At 36.2% G+C, this 18,455-nt stretch overlaps 1 protein-coding gene across 4 annotated transcripts in view; it reads right to left on the reverse strand.

Moving 5' to 3' along the window:
* Positions 1-492: 492 nt before the first annotated feature.
* The window catches only part of LOC127429860 (uncharacterized), a 33,000-nt gene continuing 15,037 nt past the window's right edge, over positions 493-18,455 (reverse strand). For 2 of the 4 annotated variants that reach the window (XM_051679166.1, XM_051679163.1), the window contains 5 exons: positions 8,237-8,320; positions 7,930-8,000; positions 7,699-7,728; positions 7,291-7,312; positions 493-1,012 (listed from right to left, as the gene is read on the reverse strand). In XM_051679166.1, the coding sequence (XP_051535126.1) occupies positions 945-1,012; positions 7,291-7,312; positions 7,699-7,728; positions 7,930-8,000; positions 8,237-8,320 (275 nt within the window). In that variant the 3' untranslated portion in view covers positions 493-944. Of the gene's footprint in view, positions 1,013-7,290; positions 7,313-7,698; positions 7,729-7,929; positions 8,001-8,236; positions 8,321-8,922; positions 8,995-18,455 lie in introns of all 4 variants that reach the window. The other 2 variants (XM_051679165.1, XM_051679162.1) reach the window with 2 other exon arrangements.

Here is an 18,455-nt window from a genome sequence, read left to right on the forward strand (position 1 = left end):
TTGTTAAAGTACAAAGCCTGGAAATGGTAAAAACTGAGCAAAAATTGAAGAGAAAAATCAAAATGGCTGACTTGCTGTTGAGTTTAGGGCATGGTCCAAGAGACTTTTTTGTAGGTATTGGCATTTTACACATGTGTACCGATTTTAGTACGTGTAGGTGAAACATAACGTAAAGCGCACATCGTTGAAAGTTTGTAGGTGGCGCTATCGAGCCATTTTGCCACACCTAATTCTGAAACTCATATCAGATGTAAATTTCCACCACTTCTGATGCGTTTCATGAGATTTCGAGTATATTCAGGCCCTCAAAAATGCGATTCATTTGGGAAAATAATAAACGCCTAGAAGAACAATAGGGTCCTCACACCATCGGTGCTCGGGCCCTAATAATGAACATGCCAGCAAACAAACAAAAGCATGCAGTAAACACTAACATAACAGGTTTCAACACCAGCAATTGGCACCACAGGAAATCACAGTATAAAGCAGAGCTCCCCCTACAGGAGCTTTTATTATAGGCAAGGCAAGTTAATTTATATAGCACATTTCATACACAATGGCAATTCAAAGTGCATTATATAAAAATGATAAAGAAAATACAAGATATAATACATTTTATAACAAATTAAGAGCAAGAATAAAATGTAATGAAATACATTTTAAAAAGTACAAATTAAAGATAAAAAATAAAAAGAATACAGAAATGCAGTGCAATCAGTAAGTGCAGTGCAGTGGAATGCTCAGCGACTATATGCACAGCTAAACAGATGTGTTTTCAGTCTGGATTTGAATGTGGCTACTGTTGGAGCACACCTGACCTCTTCAGGATGCTTACATTTTAAGGATAACAAAACACAAGTCTGAAAACAAATTTTATTGCTACAGCATACATTTAGGAAGGGCCTGTTTCTAATCCAGCATGACATTTTTCCATTGTATAATCTTTATTCTGCAGCTGCAAGGTGTATATCCTCATCCCCACAGTTTCTTGGTTCTGCTGGGTTTTGGCGCCCTATTGAAAATATATTGCTCAATGAGTACAAAACTGTTGCTGATAGAATTTTAGTTTAAAAGAGGGAAAAAAAGAAAAAAATACTGTAGATGAAACTAAAATGTCTTAAACTATTGGTAGATAAAAGGATACATTATATTAAGACCAAATATGATGATCCTCAAGCAAGGGAACCCCTTCTTAAAATATAAAGGCAGCTAAATATTATCAAGTAAAAAGACCCATTTATATGGTGTGAAAAAAAAAAATAGTGAACGTGACATTATTAAGGTGACTACTGTTAGATGTAAAAACCTGAAGAATAACATTATGAATTCAGTTCAAATGGATTTGTGGTCTTTTGGAAAGCAGAATGAAACGTTGGTAAAGATTAACTTTTTTTTTCTGCGGACTCCCAAGCACGACGTTGTGGTCCCCTAAAGGTCCCCGGACCCCAGTTTGAAATGCTCCTGCAGACTTTAAGCTTAATTAGATTTTTTTTTAATTACTTAATGGCACCATTCTTATATAAAACAAACATTTTATATCACTTCCACTTCTTTCATTTAATTAACTTCAATAATCTAAAAATTAAGAAAATATCAAAATATGTCATGCATTTGGAAGATCCACTGCCACCTGATGAAAAAAACCCCCAAAAAAACATGACATTTGAAATGACAATCATAACCAGTATGTGGCTTCAGTGATCCACACGTGTTGTCCAGTCTCTGAAACCAATGTTTACAAACTTAATTTCTAGATATTATCACAAGAATTTGGCAATCTGGGGCCAGTTGCATAAACATAGCCATTAACTTCAGACTGCTTCTAACAATTAGTTTGACTAGCTAAAGATGTCATAGAAAGCCTGTTGCATAAAACAAGCTCGTCGTTGTCTTTAGTAAGACAGTCTAATTTGCATTGCATTGTGGGAAAATTAAGATACTGAACAGCTTTAAAAAAATGTCCGACCGTGGACACTCTATACAGTTTTCATTCGTTGAAAATATTTCCTTATTAGAGGACTACAGAGCTTAAAAATTGATTCTAATTAACAAATTTAGTGATTTGAACCCAAATAATAAAAACACATGACATTTTATTACCATCGTTGCAGTCAAAGTCTTCTACAAAGTCTCAACTCAAGCCCCTTTCAGACCTCAACTGAAGGCCCCACTGGCTCGGCTGACAATTGTTTTCCATGGCAACATGGAATGTAAACAAAAGTTATCCTCGGGGTGTGCTGTCTTACATTTTGGTCTTAAATTAGACTGATCTAATTTTTATGCAACTGATTGAAAAATTTAAGACCAATATTTAAGCTGACTAACTAGTAAGATTAGTCTAAAGCAGTTTTATGCAGCTGGCACCTGGTCAAATAGATTCACAGTATTATACCTACATTTTTATGAAAGGTGTTGTATGTTCCTTGTTCTGTGGACTACAGTTTTGTGGTGGAATACACTAAAGGCACAACAACAACAATGACTTTTAGGTTTGAGATCGATACCTTTTTCACGCATTGATAATCAGAACATTTTCCTGATGAATATCGATATATTCAGTATCGCATTTTTTTCAGATACTGTATACATAAGGCTGCTCATTGCACAATAGTCTTTTTCTCTTCAAACATTTTTCTCAATGCAACTTTAATAAAGTGTAGGCGGCAAAGTAAATTAAAGGAGGTCGCAAACCAGATGCATCTGGAGGATGACATGGCATGTTCTAAAATTCAAAACAATTATTTTCTATGAAGGTACGCATACACCACTGCCAACTTGCATAGTTTTCCATTAAATTCGTACCAAATCATTATCAAAGGACAAATATTTGTACTCTAGCCATCACTGGATGATATATTCCGAAAAAGTTGGGACAGTATGAAAAATGGTAATAACAAAAAGAAGTGATTTGTAAATTATATTCACCCTTTGCTATATTGAAAGCACTACAACTAAACATCATATGCTGTTTTACCTTGTGAATTTCATAGTTTTTTGAAAATATACAGTAATTTCAAATCAAATGATTGCAACATGCTCAAAAAAATTTGAGACAGTCAAGTATTTACCACTGTGAAACATCACCATTTCTTCTAATAACACTTATTAAGAATTTAGGCACTGAAGACACAAGTTTGTTAAGTTTAAAAAGTGGAATTTCCCCCCATTCCTCCATTATGCAGCTCTTCAGCTGCACAATTGTATGGGGTCTTCGTTGCCGTATTGTGCGCTTCATAATGCACCACACATTCTCAATTGGAGATGGTCAGGACTGCAGACAGGCCAATCTAGCACCTGCACTCTCTGATTCGGCCAGTATGTGGTTTGAAGTTGTCCTGCTGAAAATTCCGGGACATCCCTGGAAAAGATGGTGCTGGATGGCAGTATATGTTGCTCCAAAATTTGTACATATCTGTCTGCATTTATGGTGCCCTCACAGATGTGTGAGTTACCCATGCCATGGGCACTGACACACCCCTGGCCCATATAGACACTGGCTTTTGGACCTGACGCTGATAACAGCTTGGATAGTCCTTTTCCTTTTTGGCCCGGAGAACACGACGGCTATGTTTTTCAAAAACTATTTGAAATGTGGACTCATCGGACCAAAAAACATGGTTCCACTGTTTTACTTTCTATCTAAGATGAGACTGAGCCCAGAGAAGTCAGCAGTGCTTCTGGACAGTGTTGATGTATGGCTTCTGCTTTACACAGTAAAGTCTTAACTTGCATCTGTCGATGCAGCGGCAAATGGTGTTGACTAGCAAAGGTTTACTAAAGTTATTCCAAGCCCATGTTCATGACATCCATTACAGATGAATGATGTTTTTTAAGACAGTGACGTCTGAGGGATCAGCGATAACGTGCATTCAGAAGTGGTTTTCTGCATTGCCCTTTACGCACCGAGATTTGACCAGATTCCTTGAATCTTTTAACTAAACTCGGCAAAAAAAGAAACATCCCCTTTTCAGGACACTTTATTTTAAAGATAATTTTGTAAAAATCCAAATAACTTTACAGATCTTTATTGTAAAGGGTTTAAACAATGTTTTCCATGCTTGTTCAATGAACCTTAAACAATTAATGAACACGCACTGTGGAACGGTCATTAAGACACTAACAGCTTACAGATGGTAGGCAATTAAGGTCACAGTTATAAAACTTAGGACACTAAAGAGACCTTTCTACTGACTCTGAAAAACACCAAAAGAAAGATGCCCAGGGTCCCTGCTCATCTGCATGAACACGCCTTAGGCATGCTGCATGGAGGCATGTGGACAGCAGATGTGGCCAGGGCAATAAATTGCAATGTCTGTACTGTGAGACGCCTAAGATAGCACTACAAGGAGACAGGAAGGACAGCTGATCATCCTCGCAGTGGCAGACCACATGTAACAACACCTGCACAGGATCGGTACATCCGAATATCACACCTGCACGACAGGAACAGGATGGCAACAACAACTGCCCGAGTTACACCAGGAATGCACAATCCCTCCATCAGTGCTCAGACTGTCCGCACTAGGCTGAGAGAGGCTTGACTGAGGGCTTGTAGGCTTGTTGTAAGGCAGGTCCTTACCAGACATCACCGGCAACAGCGTCACCTATGGGCACAAACCCACCTTCGCTGGACCAGACAAGACTAGCAAAAAGTGCTCTTCACTGACGAGTCACGGTTTTGTCTCACCAGGGGTTATGGTCGAACTCGCGTTTATCATCGAAGGAATGAGCGTTACACTGAGGCCTGTACTCTGGAGTGGGATCAATTTGGAGGTGGAGGGTCTGTCATGGTCTGGGGCGGTGTGTCACAGCATCATCGGACTGAGCTTGTTGTCATTGCAGGCAATCTCAACGCTGTGCATTACAGGGAAGACACCCTCCTCCCTAATGTGGTACCCTTCCTGCAGGCTCATCCTGACATGACCCTCCAGCATGACAATGCCACCAGCCATACTGCTTGTTCTTTGTGTGATTTCCTGCAAGACAGGAATGTCAGTGTTCTGCCATGGCCAGCGAAGAGCCTGGATCTCAATCACATTGAGCACATTAGTGACCTGTTAGATTGGAGGGTGAGAGCTAGGGCCATTCCCCCCAGAAATGTCCGGGAACTTGCAAGTGCCTTGATGGAAGAGTAGGGTAACATCTTACAGCAAGAACTGGCAAATTTGACGCAGTCCATGAGGAGGAGATGCACTGCAGTACTTAATGCAGCTGGTGGCCACACCAGATACTGACAGTTACTTTTGTTAAAAAACTCTGCCTTTATCCACTATGCCAGACCACACATTCTGTGCACTAATCTGTGTATTGTGCTGCTACCTTGTATGAGTTTCAGCACAGTTGCACAAGTATATGAGTATAAATTAATAAAGTCAATAAATATTTTATTGTTTGTGTCTGCATTTAACAAAGTTAAACGAGGATAATATGCCCTGTGTTTTATACCAATTTTAAAGCAGCATATTGTATTCGACATTGTGTGACTTGAAGAAGTAAGAGTTAAAGTTATTTCCTCATCCCCAATAATAGGATCCAAAGCAATATTTGACTTTATGACTGATCTTTGATATCAGTCTTGTCTTATTGTGAATTAAGACAAATTTCCCTCAAAAGAAGAATAACCACAAAACCACTCAGTTTGTTTCTGTGAGGCAGCAGATGCCCTAACCCCACCCTCACCCTCACCCTCACCCTCACCCTCACCCTAATCTTAAACAAATGGAGCCTGTAAGGATGAGTACCCTGCAAGGAACAACCAGAGGCACCTTTCTCCCATCACGTTCATGCCCAGGGGCTTATTTATTTATTTATTTTATTCATAGTCCAGAGCTCTTTTTTTTTATTCATGGTCCGGGGGATTTTTTTAATTTTTTTTTTTTTTTTTTTTTTATTATTATTTTTCATGGTCCAGGGCTTTGGTAGGTCAGTGGCAGACCAATCAGACGTCTGTATTTTTTTCACTTTTCTTAGTGCAAAGGGCAAAATGGCGCATTCATCTATTTAAATGAATGTCAGGTGCTAAAACTACATCGAATTGTAGTCCAGGATAACCATGTAACCTCTGTTGTTGTTTATACTAGGGGACTTGCTATTGGCTGTTGTCTATGCATAATTAATTAGATACATCTGTGCAGGTTTTTGGGACTGTTTGGGGGTGTTATTAATTTACATTTAAAATTAATTGGAGGTTATAGTTATGTTTCAAGTTCTGTTTAATGTTAATTATGTAATGTTTTGTTATGACATAGGTTTATTTTTAGTAACCCTGGGTGAGATTAGTGGTGAGATCCTGTTTGAAGGAATATTCTTCATTTAATTTAATTAAAACCTGTTTGGCAATGATTACAGCATAATTTTGATTGCCACAAATATTTACATCAACATGTCCTTCCTTTTCTTTAAGAAAGCATAGCCCTTGTTTCCAGTGAGGTACCTACAATGGAAGTGAATGTGGATGAATTTTTGAACATTGAGATGACTCGCTGTTTCAAAAATATCACCACAAGACAAAGAATATGCATGTAAATATGATTATAGTGTGATAAAATGGCTTACTAACATTTTCTGCGTAAAGTTATAGCCAATTTTACAACTTTGTTACCATGACGATGTAATCACAAACCCTATATAAAATGACTGTAAAAATGACGATTTAAACTATACAGCTCAAATAATACATGAGATTTAACAGAAGAATTAATGCAAGTGCTTTTTAAAATAATAAGCTTCATATTTCTGCATTTAAACCCTCAAAAAAATGCCCCAATTCACTTTCCTTGTAAGTGTCTCACTGATACCTTGATTTTTGCTTTATTTAAAGAAAAGGAGGGACGATTCGAAATTAATTTTTGTGGTAATCAACATTATGGCACAAATTCTGTTAAATGAGCTTAACTTGTATTGAACCTTGAATATTCCTTCAACAGAGTCATCAGCATGACTGTTACTGTCTATCAATGGCAGGAAAATAATTATTCATTGGTGATAATCAAGGGCATAGATTTGGCTTGAACACTGGGGGGTTACAGTATGAAGAATTTACATGTTTCCATTGATCATGGTATAAAAATGTGTATATGCAATACAAAAATTGTATGTTTTACAGAGGGAGTGATTTACATGCTTTTTGGGGTTGCAGTTGTTTTCCTGTAAATTTATAGCTGCTAACTGGCTCACACAGACATGGATTTACTAGAATCTTGAAATGACCAGTATCAATGATATTCATTAGACTCATCCTAATGAGACATTGTCCACGTATAAAGCATAATATCTCAAAAATAGTCTTACCTTGATCATTACTGCATATATTCTAGAATTTAAGGGGGGAAAGCATTAACTTCAGTGTTAAGGCAAAATGCATAAACTGTATATATATATATATATATATATATATATATATATATATATATAAAATTTTTACAGTGTACTGAATACACTAATACTTTTCCTTGCTTAATTTACATTACATTTTTTAAAAGCTTCAATGTAAATTTATTTTTTATATTAATTTTAATTTAAATAAATCCTAAATCAATTTCTCAATGAAATTATTATAATTAATGTAACATAATTGAGTAATAATTCTGCAGAGTATCAGCAAACAATAGAACCACTGACCCTGTGAAACTGAGAATATGGGAACAGTAATGAGAATACCTAAATTAACATATTTATCTTTTGATTTTTCATACTTACCAATATTTTCCATCCCTTCCTTTTGCCAATCTGTAAAAAGTATTCATTTTAATACCATTATATATTCTGTACAATGTCAAATTTCATACTGTAAAAACACATTATAAATTGTAACCAATTACTAATCATTATAATATCACAATAACATTATAGTATAAAATCATATTCAGATTAGATTATGAAAGACCATTATATCTGGTCTATTACTCAAACTTAAAATGTGCATCTTACACAACCTATGTAGACCAATAGCACAGTTGAGAGAATTCCAAGGCATATTGTCAAATAAAACCATGGTGAATCTGAAGAAAAATAATACAATGAGGAAGAGGAACAACAATGAAAAAAACAACAATAAAAAGTTACACTTAAAACAAATCATTTGATTATTTGAAATATCGAATTATTGGCATAATTGCTGTTTGAAATAAAATAGTTTAATATAGAAAAACGTGACTAAGGAAAAAAATCTGGATTTCAGCATTTTGAAAGTTTAAATGAAAACCACAAGCAAAAAGAAGAAGTAAAAAAGGCATACCACAATTCTTTTTTTCAGTATTTTCAGGGGATCCCTCTCCTTCTGATAAACCACTTTGTTTTGGGTCTCCAAATTCCACTTTAACTAAAAAAATACAATTAAAAAACAAATTTAAAAAAATCCACGCACTCAATTTAACAACACTGTACCACTGTACAATTTAAAGAAAAATATTTTAAAAATATGTTTTGTATTCCCAGCAAACAACAGAGGGATGCTCTTCAATGACGTTGTCAGTATTTTTCCTTAATAGCTTATGGAATAAATGAATCACCATGGCTGACAGCAAATATGGCATATCTACAGTGGCATCCATAACCGAAAACTCTTCCTTTTGCATGATGCATCCTCACCAATAGGTGTCAGTATAAAGTCCAAGGCCACTTTTCTATCAGCAAAAAAATTAATCAAAATCAAAATCTGAATTTGTTAAACCCTGACTTTTTATGTTGTTTATTACTGTGGATACCCCTAAAAACCTTTTTGAATAATCCTTTATACTGTACTTTGTTTTACACATGAATGTACAAGACTGTTAATGAATGGCTTGTTCTGGCTCTGGATTTTCAAAGGAATGCTTGATTTTTATGTCCCCTGAATATGTGCATATAATAAATAAATACAATTAAAGTTTTTATTGAAATTTACATGAAATAACACTCCTTGCTGTGGTCTAGCAAACATACCTGCAGGTGTCACAGTGCATTTTAGATCTCTTTTGACTGGCAATTTCTCATTTTCCCTGATAGCTTGTGAAACTGAACAAAGATGGCACAGGTGTCAGTATTTATGTATTTGCTATTAAAATATACACATATTCGTTGTGATTTTAATTTAGTTGACTTAATAGATTATTAGTCAAAAGAAAGACAAAAACTCAACATTCCGATGTAAAAAAAATAAAATATAAATAAATAAAAAAAAAAAACACCACTATGATCGAATTTGCAACGGTAGTTGTTGCTTTCAGTGGAGTGATTCATTTCACATTCATTTTCCTTACACAGGTATTCAAATTGTATACGTCCTCTTTTTGCCGGACATGTCCTCTTTTTCGGACCTTAAAAAAGCGTCCGGCCGGGATTTCTAAATTTGCGAAAATGTCCGGGATTCGGCTTTAGTTGCATTGTGTCTTTTTCACTGTATTAAAGTTTGCATTCATAGTAACCCTGTTTTGAACCCTATTAGTCTATGGCAATAAGACTGTTATGTCAATGTTACAGTAGTTTATCAAGACCAGACTGGGTTTATACCACAAAGACACATTTCAGACAGTATTAGTAAGCATTTACGTGTTATTTTTCATCCAAGAATGTAGAAAAATCTAATTATGTTTTGGACACTGAAAAACCCTTTGATATGATTGAGTGGGATTTTTTTATTAGAAACATTACATCAAATGAATTTTGGACTTTTTATAAAATACAAAAATATGATTCTGAGTTTTTATAAAATATATCAACATTTTATTTAAATCCAAAATAAAGCCGAAATATTACAAAATCTAAATCTTTCTAAGATATTTACATTAGGGCAATGAACAAGACAGGGATGTCCTCTCTCTCCTCTGTTACTTGCATTGACTATTAAACCACTGGCAGTAAGAACTAATCCTAATATTAAGGGCATAACACTAAAACAAAATAGACTGTAAAATATCCTTATATTCTGATGAACTATTGATATACTGTATATAAATGAACCATATAAATCAGCACCAGAGTTTTTCCCAAATACTGCAGTTTAGTGCCGTCTCTGATTAATTTTGATAAAAGCAAAATATTACCTGTTGTAACATTTGCAGGAATAAGGCGAGAGGAGGATCAATGTGCATGCTTTTTAATAAAAACTCAGAGAAATATACATTAAGAACTCAAAACATGACCACAGAACAAACTGTTACATCCATGAAGGAAAAAGAACTGACAAAGGTAACATGAGGGTATTATACATGCATTATGTATTATTATATTATAAAAAATATTTTAAAATAATTTTAGCCATCATGATGGCGCCGTGGTTGGCAACCTCGGTGTGGAGCGCTTCTATTGTTTTGTTATTTTTGTTTGTTTGTCCTGCGTTTAGTAATCTTTTTCCAGTCAGTTTTACCAGAGATGAACTGCTGAACATTCGACAGATTATACCAGACAGTCTTTTCCCAGTGTTTGAATATTCAGACGTTTTGCTAGACATTTTAGTGTTGTTTAAACGCACTATGAGACGCAGGCGAGGGAGACGAGCAGGCGCGCTGGTCAAACTCCGTCGGCGGGGCTTTCGAACAACGCTGCCGAGCATTCATCTAGCGAATCTCCGCTCTCTTCCTAACAAAACGGACGAACAACATCTCCTCACCCGCACAAACAAGGACTTTTCAACCTCTGTTGCCTTGTGCTTCACAGAAACCTGACTGAGTGAAGCCATTCCGGACAGCGCGTTACATCTGCCGGGCTTTCAGCTGTTCAGAGCGGATCGCATCGCTGACAGTGTTGCCAACTAGTTTCAATGGAAAGTAGCTAAAGCCTGCTCGAAAAGTCGCTAAATGTGGCTAGATGACGTCATACGCTAATAAGCATATTCGTGACGTCAACGCGCTCATTTGAATTTTGCATAGTGTCCGCCCTTTACATGTGTTTGCTTCTCTGTGCTTACCGTACATACTGTAATACCCTATTAATTCCCTATATCTATCAATCACTCAGAGAGAAGGTTAGAAGCGAAAGAAACTTATCTTTTCTCTCACACAGCGCTCAGCCAAAACAAACCACTATGTGCATATTTAAAAAAAATAAATAAATAAATAAAAAAAAAAAACTATGTGCATGTTTACAAAAAAATAAAAAATAAAATAAAACTATGTGCATGTTTACAAAAAAAAAAAAACAATACAGATTCGTGATTGGTCCTTGACAACGCTGTTTGCACATGCGCAGCTCATTCATGTCTATGTCAGCTGCTGTTCGGTCAACTGATTGTGCTGCTCCATCTTCTTCCCTGCTCACCTCTCTCTCTCTGTCAGTCTCACTGAACAGAGTAGACGCAGAGAGAGGTGTGCCTCGAGTCCGGGCAGGAAAGCAAGACCACGTGCTTGTGGGGCAGTACTGGTGACTTTCTTCTATGGAAGGTAGCAAAGGTTTGTCCAAAAAGTTGCTAGATTTGTCGCTAGGTGCTTTTTTTTTTTAATAAAAGTCGCTAAAGAGGACTGAAAAGTCACTAAATCTAGCGACAAAATCGCTAAGTTGGCAACACTGATCGCGGAGCTAATGGGGAAAACGAGAGGCGGTGGAACATGCTTTTACATCAGTGAAAGTTGGTGTACATATGTAACAACCTTAAAGAAGATGTGCTGTCCTAATTTGAAAGTGCTCTTTATTAACTGTAAGCCTTTCTACTCGCCGCGGGAGTTTTCCTCATTTATTCTGGTGAGTGTGTATATCGCGCCAAATGCGTGTTTGAATGCGGCGCTGCAACAGCTGACTGATCAAATCACAGACACGGAACAACAATACCCAGACTGAGTTATTATTATTCTTGGGGATTTTAACAAAGCAAATCTCACACGTGAACTGCCCAAATACAAACAGCACATTACGTGCCCCACCAGAGACAGGAACATACTGGATCATTGCTACACAACAATAAAGGTTGCATATCGCTCTGTCTCTAGAGCAGCTTTGGGACTCTCTGATCACTGTTTGGTTCATCTTCTTCCAACCTACAGGCAGAAATTAAAATCAACCAAGCCAGTAGTAAGGACTGTAAAGAGATGGACCAATGAAGCAGAGCGGGAACTACAAGCCTGCTTTGACTGCACGGATTGGAGTGTTTTTGAGGCTGCAGCCACAGACCTGGACGAGCTCACAGATACTGTTACATCATATATCAGTTTCTGTGAGGATATGTGCATTCCTACTAGGACTTATTTAAAGTTCAACAATGACAGACTGTGGTTTACAGCAGAACTCAGGCAGCTTCGTCTGGCCAAAGAGGATGCTTACAGGGGTGGGGATAAAGTCTTATACAATCAGGCCAGGAACACATTGAACAAGGAAATCAGAGTGGCTAAAAGAAGATAACAAGTTTTCAGCTAACGACCCTGCATCAGTGTGGAGTGGCATGAAACAGCTCACAAATTACAGGACTCCTGCCCCCAACCCTGTGGTGGACCAACAACTGGCTGACGACTTAAATGTGTTCTACTGTAGATTTGAAAGTCCCAATCTCACACCCCACACTCTGACCTTCACTTCACACAAACACCAACAACTCCTGCAACCCCCCTCCTCCCCCTTCCTGCTACTCAACCTGCACTTAAGATCTGCGAAGATGATGTGAGCCGCGTCTTTCGGAAACAAAAGACGAGGAAAGCTTCAGGCCCAGATGGCATCTCACCAGCATGTCTTTGATCCTGTGCTAACCAGCTGGCCCCCATCTTCACACAGATCTTCAATAGATCACTGGAGCAGTGTGAAGTCCCATGCAGCTTCAAACGCTCAATCATTATTCCTGTCCAAAAGAAACCAAAAATCACAGGACTTAATGACTACAGACCTGTCGCCCTTACGTCTGTGGTCATGAAATCATTTGAGAGACTGGTGTTGGCCCACCTGAAGAACATCACTGGACCCTTTCTAGATCCCCTTCAATTTGCTTATCGAGCAAACGGGTCTGTGGATGATGCAGTCAACATGGGATTGCATCATATTCTGAAACATCTGGACAGACCAGGGACATATGCAAGGATCATTTTTGTGGACTTCAGTTCGGCTTTCAACACCATCATCCCAGCTATTCTCCGGACTAAACTACACCAACTCTCTATTCCCATGTCTATCTGTCAGTGGATTACCAGCTTTCTGATGGACAGGCAGCAGCTTGTGAGACAGGGGAAACTCACTTCCAGCACCTGTACAATCAGCACTGGTGCCCCCCAGGGATGTGTGCTCTCCCCACTACTCTTCTCCCTCTACACCAATGACTGCATCGCCAAGGACCCCTCTGTCAAGCTCATGAAGTTTGCAGACGACACCACTGTCATCGGCCTCATCCGAGATGACGATGAGTCTGCATACAGAAGGGAGGTTGAACAGCTGGCTGTCTGGTGCAGTCAAAACAACCTTGAGCTGAACACGCTCAAAACAGTGGAGATGATTGTGGACTTTAGGAGAAGCACCCCAACACTGTCCCCCCTCACCATTCTAAACAGCACTGTGGCAGCAGTGGAGTCATTCAGGTTCCTGGGCACTACCATCTCACAGGACCTGAAGTGGGAGACCCACATTGACTCCATTGTGAAAAAGGCCCAGCAGAGGTTGTACTTCCTTTGCCAGTTGAGGAAGTTCAACCTGCCACAGGTACTGCTTATACAGTTTTACTCAGCAGTCATTGAGTCTGTCCTCTGCACTTCAATAACTGTCTGGTTTGGTTCAGCTACGAAATCAGACATCAGAAGACTACAAAGGACAGTTCAGACTGCTGAGAGGATTATTGGTTGCTCCCTGCTCCCCCTTCAAGAACTATACACTTCCAGATTGAGGAAAAACTGTTGAACTGTTGCCTTCTGGCCGACGCTTCAGAGCTCTGAGCACCAGAACCGTCAGGCACAGGAACAGTTTTTTCCCTCAGGCTATCCATCTCATGAACAGTTAAACTGCCCCATTGAGCAATAACTATGTGCAATACACAGTTTAGTCTTTTTAATATTTATCCAACACATCCAACCTCTTCTGCCATTTCATTCCTCAGAAAAAAAAGAAAAAAAACATTTGCACTGTACATAACAGATTTGTATTTGCACTGTACCTAACAGATAACAGATTTGTATTAGACTGCACTACGTATGTGTATGTATGTAAAGTATGTGTGTGTCTGTGTGTGTATGTACGTATGTGTATAACTATTTTTAATTTTTTATTATTATCTGTCTTGCTGCTGTTTTTGTATTGTTGTACACTGGAAGCTCCTGTCACCAAGATAAATTCCTTGTATGTGTAAGCATACTTGGCAATAAAGCTGATTCTGAAGACTTAACAAGGGTAACAAATATGGAGTTATATATGTGCCAAAATTATGCGAGCGCAAAATTGTATTTTAAACGTGCAAAATGATGAGTGTGCAAGTTGATATTTTGAGCGCAAAAAATTATTTTGCACACGAAAGATGATATTTTGAGTGCACAAAAATGTTTTGCACACACAAATTAGAAGCTGCTTACAAGCGCTCTGCGACTGGACAGTTGAGGTATAGCTACAGCAACCATGAACATCTCAGTGTAAATGCAGCAGAAGAGCCAACAGCCACAATGCTCTGAATTCAGTACACACTTTATATATTGTATGCAGCTATCATTACAAAAGATATTTACCTCATGGATTATAGACATATCAGGAATACTGTAATTACTATAATGTAAGTTTTTCAAAATATAGTAGCCTGGGATCATGCAATGCTAAGGATTTCTTTCTATTTTTTAAAACTTTTTGCAGTCTCAAACAATTGAGGTTTGAAGTGAACTGTATTGTCCATTTTCATGGAAATTTGTCTTTGGCCCCAAACAAAGACAAGTACACAAGAAAATTTAAGCATACATACAGACATACATACTATGTACCTTTCGCAAACTATTACAATAAAATCAAATACATCAGTACTGATAAGTGGGTAACCATTGTATACCATCAAAAAGGGAGAAAAAAAAAGTATTTATTTAATAAAATAACTGACAATGGAATAAAAGATCTCTTAAAATAATTATTTGTTGCTCTAGGCACTCTATAGCATCTTCCTGATGGCAGTTTTCAAATTCATTAAAAAGAGTGTGTGATGGGTCATTTACTATCAATATTGCTTTCCTTCTAGTGAGTGTTGTATAGATTTCGTGTATTTGTTTCTGAGGTCTTCCAATGATTTTACTTGTCATTTACTATTCTGTTTAATTTACTCCTATTGCTGGTCCCTACATTTCCATACCAGCATGTAATGTTGTAACACAGAATACTCTCCACAAGACTTGTATACACCATTTGAAGAACGTCTTTACACACTAAAGCCGTTTAATTTTCTGAGAAGGTACAATCTTTGTATTGCTCTCTTATAAATTGAATCTGTATTTTTGGAAAATTTTACATTATTAGCTATGATCATACCGAGATATTTAAATTCTTCAACCATTTGAACAACCTGGTCATTAATTATTACAGGCGGACATAAAGACTAAAATTCCCCTTGTCTGTGAATAATGAGTTCTTTTGTCTTGTTGTCATTTATCAACAGAGCAGTTTCTTGACACCATTGCAATAAAGTACTAATTTTGTTCTTATATAAGCATTCCAGTCAATCATTATCATCAACTCTCTGCATTAACCCAACCAGTGCCATGTCATTTGCATATTTAAACAGACAAATATTGTCATCTTTGATGATTTTAATTTTGCACGCTCAAAGTATAAGTTTGCGTACACAGAACATTTTTGTGCTCTAAAAATATCATATTACGCCATCAAAATATAACTTTGTGCGTGCAGAATTGTGGCACATATAACAAGTCACAGCTGGGATTAATCTTGGGGAACACAGAGAACACACACACAACCAAAACAGACAACCAGTTTTCAAACTAAAAGTCTTAGTCCTCCTAGCGGCCTCTAGTGGCAAATGTCTCAAGTGTTACACTTGAGAGAAAAGCTTTAATGATCATGAAATATTTTCACAATTTAGATGGAATTTACAAGGGTTCAAAGTACCTTGGTGTTAATATAATAGTAAATTAGAAGATCTGTACAATCTTAATTACAAACCACTAATGAAAAAAAGGCAGATTTATTGCAATGGATACATCTTCATGTCTATAATAGGTAGAGTTATCACTTCCAAAAAAATGTCCCGCTGTTGTGTTTAAAACACTAGACAGAATGTTAACAAAGTTTATTTAGAAACAGAAACAACCCAGAGTAAAACTGTCAATATTACAATCCCCATATGAAAAAGGTGGTTTAAATTTACCAAATTTTAAATTAAGTATTACTTAAATAAGTATTATTTTGATTGTCAGCTTCATAATATCTATATATACAAATAGACTGTATACTATTTATATTGTATAATGTGTATTCTATATTGTGTGTATTGTATACTGTACATTGTATGTTATTATTTGTATATTGTGTTATGTGTAATTATGTGTATATTAGATTTAAAATTGTGTTGTGTAAATCTGATGTTTATTGTAAATTGGTATATGTCTCATCACTGTCACGACTACTATGTTGCTCGGAACTGCACCCAAGACTTTCACCCACTACTGCACTTGTGTATATGGTTGAGTGACAATAAAAGTGATTTGATTTGATTTGATTTGATCTGGTATAGGTTTAAAATTAATGAGACTTCTCTCTCTTGGGTACATACAGAACAACAAATGATAAATATTCAATTAAAGTCAATTATGTATATAGAATCCCAAAAGAAAGTGTATAATTGTCTAAAAACCTGATTATAGTCCACATATATAGATGTTTAAGAAATTGTAATAATCTGTTTGGATATGAAAATTTTACCATACTGCATATACCCCATTTTGGGATAAAGTAGTTTATGAATACTCAGAAATTACTAGTAAGTACAAAGCATAAACTACTACAATTTAACTTAATACACTGCACATATTACACTCCCTAAAATTTTTTTTTTACAATGTTTACAATTGATATATTTTTTACATCCAATATATCATCAGGATGTCTACAGTGCAGTCTCTTGAATGCAGAGATATGTTTTGAGAATGTGGAAAATTAGAAACATTTTGGAATGGTATATTTACATTCATGTCAACAACTTTAAAGTGCTCAGTAGAAATGGGTCCTCGACTTGTTTTGTTGGGTATTTAAGCTTATTACATTAGGTGAAGTTGATTTGGAAAGTCAGAAAACTATTTTGATGTTTACTACTGCTACTAAGTTGTGTATATTACAAAATTGGAAATCAGTTTAGGCACCATCAATAAAACAATTGAATGAACTATTATCACATAGTCGCCCAGAAAAATAAAAAAATAAAAAAAATAATTGTATTTACAATATCAAGGGACAACCATTGAAATGTAATAAAATATGGAATCTAATTTTAAGTATAGTAAGGTTAATTGAACTTTAAATGGACATGAATGTATATCATGTACTGAGTTAGTATTTTATTATTGCTAATCAGCTGTTTATTTTATTTGTTTATTTCTCTTATGCTTGCTCCATATAATGTATCTGTATGGTGAATGGAAGAATTTTTATTGTATTATTATAGTGTATGGTAGCTGCTAATTTTGCATCAGTAAATAGAGGAGATCAGGGCTAGCGGTTACACTTTTTACTTTAGTGAATGTTTCTTAGAGTAAGGTTTAAAAAAAAAAAAAAATTTTTTTAGTCTTGTCTAATTATTGCCCAGGAAAAAAAGATGCAGTTCACTGAACACATAGCAGGACATGTTGTCACACAAAATGGAGTAAATTTTCACAAATGGAACCTGCCAGTTCCAAAAATTGGCATGAGTAGTGCAGAACAGATTTCTTAAAAAAATGGCTGTGTGAAGTTTTATAAAAATTTCAGATAATTTTATATTTTTATGAAATTGTAATTGTTTTTTTTTTTTGTTGTTGTTTTTTTTGTTTTTTTAGGTGAAAAGGTGGTAATTATTCCAGGGGGCCCACAAGAACTCCAGTAGGATTGATCATATTAAATTGAGTATAATTATTTAAATGTATTTTGACACAATAACAAATAATTAATCCACTAAGCATGCCCTGTGTGATGCAACTTGCAAGTAGTTTAAATCTATCAATAAGTTCTTCCCTTCGCTCTCTCAAAAATAGTTTGCTTGCTAGCGCTAAAGCTGTGAATGAGAGATGGGTGAGTGCGAAATCTCTTAAAAAATTCTAAAAACTGTTTTAGCTATCAGGAAAGGAATGTCATCATCATGGAAAACAAATAAATAAATGAATAAAATAATGAAACGTTTTTTTCTTTAATGGATAAAGACACTTGCTCCATTAAAAAGAACCTTATTACAATATCAGTTGCCAACATGGGGTTAAAATGCAACATACTGAACTTCAAAATTCAAGTCAAAAGTCAAATTAATGCACAAAATTCCTAAACATAACTGAACAAGTGTTTCCGTCAAGACATCTGAAAAAAATAAAATCTAAATGTTTTTCACAAATTTGTGAAATCAA

The sequence above is a fragment of the Myxocyprinus asiaticus genome, chromosome 39 (assembly GCF_019703515.2).
Source record: "Myxocyprinus asiaticus isolate MX2 ecotype Aquarium Trade chromosome 39, UBuf_Myxa_2, whole genome shotgun sequence".
NCBI classification, from domain to species: Eukaryota; Metazoa; Chordata; class Actinopteri; order Cypriniformes; family Catostomidae; genus Myxocyprinus; species Myxocyprinus asiaticus.